The sequence below is a fragment of the Semicossyphus pulcher genome, unplaced genomic scaffold (genome assembly GCF_022749685.1).
Source record: "Semicossyphus pulcher isolate SPU_LCO1_2020_fin unplaced genomic scaffold, fSemPul1.0.p SCAF_20, whole genome shotgun sequence".
In the NCBI taxonomy this organism is placed as follows: domain Eukaryota; kingdom Metazoa; phylum Chordata; class Actinopteri; order Labriformes; family Labridae; genus Semicossyphus; species Semicossyphus pulcher.
Genome location: NW_027211694.1, coordinates 18,754,038 through 18,762,045, shown reverse-complemented (window position 1 = coordinate 18,762,045; position 8,008 = coordinate 18,754,038). Strand labels below are relative to the sequence as shown.

The window sequence follows — 8,008 nt, the reverse complement described above, 5'->3', positions numbered from 1 at the left end:
TGATTCTTCCAACAGTCTTCCTCTAGCTGTGCTGTCTTTCATAACTTCTCTGTCTTTAGACTGTTGGTTGGAGGTGTTTTTGTCATATTGAATACACCTAAACTGAATTCAGTTATGAAGTTTTTAAATCTTACATTTTACTGGAAGAGGTCCTGTTTTATGGCATTATAAGGATCTTTAACCATAGCAGTTAAGTTCTGTCTTCGTCAACAGGTGGAAAACATCTAAACCTTTATGAAGTATCAGTATCTACAATGAAAATATATATTTTTATGAAATTTGTTATAGTAGCCTGTTAAGCAACAGGAGCATCATGTTTGGTCGTTATGTGTCATTAACTTGGTGAGACTTCGAGAGATGTGAGGCGTTGAGAGGCGTCTCCTCCGAGTTCTGCGTTACTGTTAAACGCAGCATCCAAAGCCTTTACAAGAGAGAGAGAGAGACAGAGAGAGAGAGATGGTATCATAGCTTGTTCAATCAACTGTCAAATCACATTAACTGTTTTCTGGTGGTGAAAAGGTTTGCACACAACATTCACTGTACTGTGCAGAAATATAAAATATATGCTTTATATTTTTACACAAATTTTTAATGTAATTTGTGCCTTTTTTATATCACTGCATTGTAAGTTTAGGTCCTAGGTTTCAAACATCTTGATGGTGTTACAGCAGTGACCTTTGACCGAGGGGCCACACTCTTTTGTAAATACATACGGATTTGTAATATAAAGACAATATGCTATTGCCTGTTTGCAAATGAGATGTAATATTCCGTAATTATGTATTATGTCAAGATGTTACAGTAATGTCCTACTCAGACAATGCTAGAGTTAGGATGATGCATTTATCATGTACAACAATAAAAACACTTAAACCACTGATTGTATTCATTTTTTTTATTAATTTACAGACAACACAAGAAATCAGCCACGCTTTTAAACTTTAAGATTCTATTTTATTTTTTTACCTTAAATTAAAAGGTGAGACTTTATTAAAGATCAGCATTTCTGTAAATCAAACTATCATTCAATTGATCAACACTCAAAAAAAAATCATTCAACACAAACGTTAAGCAGAGGTAACAACACAGCACTCTGGACACACAATACAACGGCTGCTGACAGAAATGGAGAGGAAAATTCATCTTGAATCGTGTTTACTCAGACTGACCCAGAGTGCGTGTCTGCATGGGCTGTATCAGTGGATCTGTGTAGGGCTGAACACACACAGGACTATATTAAAGTTTGTCCACAGTGTTATTATTACAAGTTATTTAATGGTAAAACCCAACTGGGATTTCCTCTCCTTTTTATGTGACCAGCTGTGTTGGTTAACATGAGCTGACACCACATATGTCTGAGGAGAGATGCTTCTTTCATCGACAAATAAATAAGGGTGCAGGTAGTTGATAAAGTTTGGAACCTCATCTCCAAGACCTCTGGCGTAGTCTGAAATGGGGTTAAAAGTCAGTCCCTCTGCATATTTCAGACAGTCTGTTATCCACTGGCTAGGAAGGCTGCTGGGGACCTTCAGCAGGTGTGAAGCCCTCCGTCTCCATCTTCTCTTTGTATTTCAGGAAGTCTCTCCTCTTGGAGAAATATTTTACCTGCCAGGAAAAATGAAAAACATTAGCAACATTCCTGCAGTGTATAATATTTGAAAGTAATGCTTTTGCAATTTTGATTAAGCTTAAAACGATTAGATATTGTCATTTGGAAACATTGCTCACAGTCCATGCTTTCTTATATCACAGACTATAGTAATATAACACACAACTTGGTCCTCACTGATAACACAGATAAAAAGATAGATAGCTTACCCACTGAGCGGGACATTTTGCCTCAAACTCGCTCTGGAACCTCTGGCAGGATTCAGCTTTGTCATTATTGTCATCCAGACATTTCCACAGCAGGTCCCTGGCATCCCAGCATGCCTTCCTTTCTGCAGAATTTGGTGCCGTCATTGCTGCCTAACCCTGGGAGGGATTTAAAAATGGGTAAAGTGAAGGGTTTACTGTTGAGAAACACTATTATGAACAAATTATTACTTTTACTTACAACATGCATTCACTTAACATAGGCATTCCTCACTATAGTCACTTCATTACTATGATACTTCTGCTATTTAATGCTATGTGTTTACAGTAAATCTCCAAATAATGTCCCAACAATAATGTCCCTCTTACACTCCTTGCTGCATGTGTATGCTGTGAATTTACAACCTTATTTCAGTCACAAAAGACCATATACCTACATTTAGCAGAGTTTACTCTTAGAAACCTACCTGTCACTCACCGAATAAAGCGCTGAAACCTCCAAAGGGATTTAATCGTCCCAACCACCGATACTATATGCTTCTGTCACTCCATAAAAGCCGAAAACTGTTTCTAATTTACGAACACAGGACTTTTATAACGTGTTTAGGCACTGTAGAACTAAGAGTGAAGGGCGCGCATAGCAGCACTTCCTTGTCGCTTAGTGATGACGTATGACGTTCAGCGTACGTGATTGACTAGATGTACCAGGTGATGGCGCAGTTAGGTAAGTAACAAACTCATGTGAGGCGTTTGAAAGTTTTTAACACCATTTGTGAATAAAAACAGACAATAAGTCAAGGTAAAGTACACAAAATTTCTAGACATAATGTGTCGTCTTGTGTAATTTAGGGTTAATATTGTTAAATTCGACTGAGAATAAGCAACAGGTGAGAGGAATTGACTACCTTAATTAGCTAACTGTTCATATAGCATCTTTCTTTAGCTTAATATGCCTTTTCACAGAAGACTTTAGCATATCACTGTAGGAAAAGCGCAGGTGTTTATAGTAGCATGATGGCTGTATTCCATTTAGCTGCTTCAATTTCATTGTCCTGGTTGTGTGCATGCTGACTGCCTGTCATGGCTTTCTCAGACACCTGAATAAAACGGAATCATTGTTAAAGTTATTATTAACACCTGTGCTTTTACTCCTGTTAGAAGTCAAAATGTCCGGTGTGAAAAAAGCCCAAAGCATGGGCCTCTGTTATATATCCCATTCTCTACATTTGTACATTGAAACACCATCATCAGTTTAACACTGATTTAACAAATATCCTAGTTTTTTAGGTAGGTTTATCGACAACTTTCAAAGTGACTACATGTATTTTTTTTTTTTAGCATTTCACATGCTAAACGACTATTCGAAATGGAGAAAAAGGCATTTCATTACTTGATAATGAAAAAAATTCTGAGTTGCAACTGAGTAATTTGAATTAAGTAGAATACTCTGTAGTTTAGGAGGATGGAGTTTAGACTTGTTGCCAATAGCTGGTAGGTAAAAAACAAGAACTGAGACCCTCAATCAAACATACTGTCTTGTTTGTTTGTTTTTCTTACTAAATGAGAGGGGCAATTCAAATATTGAACAAGCTTTTGATAACTTTTCATCTTCAGTGTCTTGTCAATACACTGACCGAATTTGTAGAGGATCGGATGAAGTCCCTAGGAGGAGTTTGTTAAAGTATGGACCCTGTAAATCGCCAAAAATAGGCCTTATTTTGAAATTCAAACTAAAATGACTGGCTTCCTGCTGGGTTTTAGCTATGGGTCAAGAGGATTTTTGTAAGACTTGACATGGTAAATATGCATACCTAATTTCATACATGTAGGTGAAAATAACCTCTATGGGGATCCCTCTTTGGGGAATTTCTAGGGGGCCCTACGGAGCCTTTTTGCCAAACTCATGCGTATATAAAATATAAAAATTTTCGCCAGACCTGAAGTGTATGCAAAAATTAATGAGTTTTCAGGCATGTTATAGCTTCCAAAAATGTGACTTTTGGACAAAGAAAGAAAGAAACAACACAAATTCCTTGCATTCCAATTGGGTCCTCGCAACCACGTTAAATAAGATGACAATGAATGAATGAATGAATGAAGTTTTACTTTTTGTTCACTCATGTGAGAATCATATCCACCTTTCTTCCAACAAGTATGTGCATTCGAGTCGCTCATGTTCCGTAGAAATTGAGCACATTTTCTTTGAATGTTTGCATCTTCGCTGAAAGCCTCTTACCCTCCTCACTTCAGCAAGTATTTGCCTGGGAGATGCATAAATGTACAATGAAGTTAATGTGTGTGCATAGCTTGGCAGTGAGTAAAGCCAGAATGAAAATGTGTGTTGTTGATTAACTCCCTCTCTCTTTTTCTCCCTCCCTCAGCCACTGTGACAGAGAATAGCCCCACTGGTTGTCATGGTGCCCAGCAGCAATCCATCTCAGTTCGTGTGCTTATGGGTACTGAATGAAAGTAAAAAAACAAGTACTCTGATGCCAGGCTGAGGTGCTCACCCTCTTCTTGGGAAAGTAAGTGTTTGTCACCCCTGTGCGTGTGTGTGCGTGACTTGAGTGTGTCCCTCTTCAGCTGCTTCTGAGACAGAACTTCATTCACTATTCATATCACACACCATTTACTGACCTCACTTCAAGTTTGTTTCCCCCACTGACAATGAGTGTTTCCATTACAGCTTGCTCTAGTATAGAGATTTAAGACCAAAGTTCCTGTCCAAGAACAATCTTTTTAAATGCATCAGAATGCAAATACACTCATATCATGCAACAGAGCTAATGGAAAGTGGAAGCTTCTTGTTGGGATGTTAGCATTTTCAAAAGGTAAAATTGTCATTTGTGTTTGCCTTAAAAGGCTAATTGAATTTCCTTGTTTAGTTTTTCTGTCACAGCTCTACAGAGTGGGTTAAAGGCCAGATAGAAAAGTTATACAGAAAGTTGTATCAGTTTTCAAGTGGCTGACATTGTCAGAAGCAGAAGTGGCTAGATTTCACCTCCATAGTGGAAATAGTTTGTAGATCCTATTCATCTTTTTGATCGGCATAGAATGCAGATTCTGAACTTTAGGTGGAAAATTCTAACGGAAAGAAAACCTGCAGCACAGCACTATGCTGTTCTTCCATCTACCAGGATTCACATTATACCAGTGTTGGACAAACATTTGTTGGTTTCAGAAACTAAAAGCAAATATAAAAAGCCTGCTTCACATCATGCTTTTACTAGGAGTTTGATAGCGTTGAGGAGTTGAAATACCCTCTGGTAAAGGTGCATTGTATGAGAGCTTTTATAGCTGCTGTGCAAATTAGAATCCAACTGATGATAATATCTGTGAGCGGCACAGATTTTAAAAATGCGTAAACTTACAATACTGCCAAAACTTACAAAATGCCATACTATACTAGCAGTACGTACTGATTTCGCCAAAATGTAGAATGTAGTAGTTTTTGTCTCGACACCTTGATCTGCATCCCCTCTTAAAGATCTGTTTAAAATAAGGTTCCTATACGTCTTGTTACTTGATAAGATCAGGAAAATAAATATCAGTAATTGAACCCTTGTTACAGTCGACCTTCGACCTCTGGAATGGCTGTTTTTAAGAGCAAGTGACTCGAGCTGAGGTTTGTGTCCTCTCCTAGCCACAATTTTCAGAGGTATCAGCGCAGTAGGATTAGCATATATTCAGAATAACTGTGTGAGTGTATGAGATGTTTAAAGAGAAATGTATGGCTTGATAAACAAACTAAAGCTGTATATGAAGGTTATATATATATACACATATATACATATATATATGTATATATATTTGTTAAATATTCAGTCCTGCTGAGAGTCTCAGACTTGTCTGACAGTACAGTCATCTTTATATAAGTTTCTGCATATTCAGCATAGGTGACATCAGTGGGATTTGAAGCTTAATCCTGACAGTTTCAGTGGCTCAGCTTGATGTGTACTGCCAGCTCTCCCCACCATATAGCTCTCACACATTGCTGGTTTTAGATGCAGTGCGAAAGAGGCTTTCGTTAGACTCTGATAGCTGCTGAAGTTAATTTCCCGTTTTGTCAGAACCTCTTATTTCATTTCCCTTAATTTAAAGGTAAACTAGTGATGCCATGCCAGTAGCTGATGCCATTTTTAGGCTGTTAAATGCACTAAAGCACTTCCTTGTTTAACCCCTGTTTAAGATGGCAATTATTTGTTCAGATGACTAAAAAGAGGTTACAGCATTATCATGTATTTTCCATTGACATTTCTCATGATTATTGTCACTAAAGCAAAGAAAGATCCATCAGTGAAAAAAATATGTTACATTTTTGAATGAGCATCTCCAGTACAGGTACCTGTCCAATGATAATGAGCTAGATTAGAGACAGAGCTAAACTCCATACCTGCTGCTGTCCCAGAAGGAATAAAAACAACATAAATGGATCCGTTGGCCTCTTCATAGAAGGGATTGTTAATCTTAATTCACACTGCACAAAAGCAGCCTGACAGCCTGTTGTCAAATTGACAGGAGGAGCTGCCGCGGTCACGACTCTGCTGTCACCTGCCAGTCAGTGTCAGCACAGCCTGGATGTCAAAAGAAGCATGACAGTACTTGACACGTGCAATTAGGTATAAAGCCTGGTATACCGGGGTAACATGTCTGCAATAAAAGCTAGACTCTTCCAATGCACTCATGACTTCTAGGCCAAACTGCTTCAGTTTAGCCATACCAGTCAGTCGGGTTAATTTGCTGTATGTCTTTGTTCTTCAACAGAAGGAACATGTTACAGTTTCCCTCAGCTGTATTGACCTCACGCATATTGTTATTTTTGTTGCTGCAGGCTTCGGTGTCCAGTTGGTGCAGCAGCTTTATGACCATCGTTCATCTCTCCTCTGGTAAGTAGTATGAATGCCAAAACAGAACAATGGTAAGTTCGTGCAAAGTCATATGTGAAGAAGAATTTTTGTTTATTTTGAGTGTTTAGAAAACCACAATATATGTCTGTTATTTCCAGGGATGGACAGCAACAAAGTAAATTTACTTGAGTACTGTACTTAAGTATATTTTTGAGTATCTGTACTTTACTTGAGTATTATTTTTTGGGGAAACTTATCACTTTTACTCCACTACATTTGAAAGACAAATATCGTACTTTTGACTCCACTCCATTTTTATGAATGTTCTCGTTACTCGCTACTTTTGCTCTGAAGTCACCTGATGAATTTTCTTTTCTTTTCTAAAATCCTAAAGACAATAAACTTTGTTTGTGTAGTTCTGTGTGTGGTTTGTCTAAGTCAGGGGTGTCAAAGATACGGCCCGCGGGCCAGATGCAGCCCGCCAGGAGGTCTCATCAGGCCCGCGAGACATTTTGGGGAAGGGGAAGAAGAAAAAAAATATATATATATAAATATATCGCCACCGCTCAGAAACTAGTTCCTGATGACGACAGGCTGGTGGAAGTGAAAAAGTGTCAGGTTCCGACCAGCAAGTGAAAATGTGAGTGTTCCTTTTCCTCAGTTTCAGTTTCACATATACTGCCGGCCACAAACTTGATTGGCAAAATCTCTCCCTCTCTCTTCCTCTCTCTCGTCACTACACACTGGATTCCACAGGCCCTGATCCCAGGGCAGCTGGTTTAACCCCGATATCAGGTCAGAATTTCTGGACAACAGGTGGCTGTTTTATAGCCTTAACCAGCAATATTTGAAATTAATAATTAATGAATCACAATGAGATTTAAACACTAAATGTATTGTTGTTTAGAGTAGTGTAAATAGGAAAAAGTTTACTATGCCACCTGTTGTTACACTTCCCTGTTGTACAGTATTGTTATGTGCTATTATTATTAACCTATTCTTTCAAATGTATCATTGGTGAATGACAAAGACATTCACATTTGAAATGAATCTTTGTTAATATGTTGCAAGGATCGCATGTTGCTTTATTATGCTCACTGATTTCTACAAGTATCTGTTGGCTCTTATTGAATGATTTCAAATAATAAAACTGCAGTAGCCGATATATCTATGTGTTAAGACATCATGATGTTGGCAAAAAATAGTCCGGCCCCTTTGAGGTCTCATCAGAACAAATCCGGCCCACTACCTAATATGAGTTTGACACCCCTGGTCTAAGTGGTGTTGCCGTACCTAGAGAGCAAACACAGAGCAAACGTCACTCAGATCAGGCAGTTAATTTTTGG

At 38.2% G+C, this 8,008-nt stretch overlaps 1 protein-coding gene across 2 annotated transcripts; it reads right to left on the bottom strand.

Annotated features, from left to right (window-relative positions):
• Positions 1-914: 914 nt before the first annotated feature.
• Positions 915-2,461, bottom strand: coa6 (cytochrome c oxidase assembly factor 6). Of its 2 annotated transcripts, none has more exons than XM_069670719.1 (3): positions 2,283-2,461; positions 1,819-1,974; positions 915-1,605 (listed from the first exon to the last, which is right to left on the bottom strand). In XM_069670719.1, exons 2-3 carry the CDS (start codon positions 1,960-1,962, stop codon positions 1,507-1,509), a joined length of 243 nt encoding a protein of 80 aa, XP_069526820.1. In that variant the 5' UTR covers positions 1,963-1,974; positions 2,283-2,461; the 3' UTR covers positions 915-1,506. The 2 variants fall into 2 exon arrangements, with proteins under 2 accessions (XP_069526820.1, XP_069526819.1); XM_069670718.1 differs by having other exon boundaries at positions 916-1,605; positions 2,294-2,461.
• Between the last annotated feature and the right edge of the window lie 5,547 nt (positions 2,462-8,008).

Excerpts from the sequence above, each read along its gene's own strand:
- coa6 (XM_069670719.1), bottom strand. The coding sequence starts at position 1,962 with ATGACGGCACCAAATTCTGCAGAAAGGAAGGCATGCTGGGATGCCAGG. Across the intron at positions 1,606-1,818 it reads CAAAATGTCCCGCTCAGTGG|GTAAAATATTTCTCCAAGAG; the intron begins GTAAGCTATCTA and ends TTTTCCTGGCAG.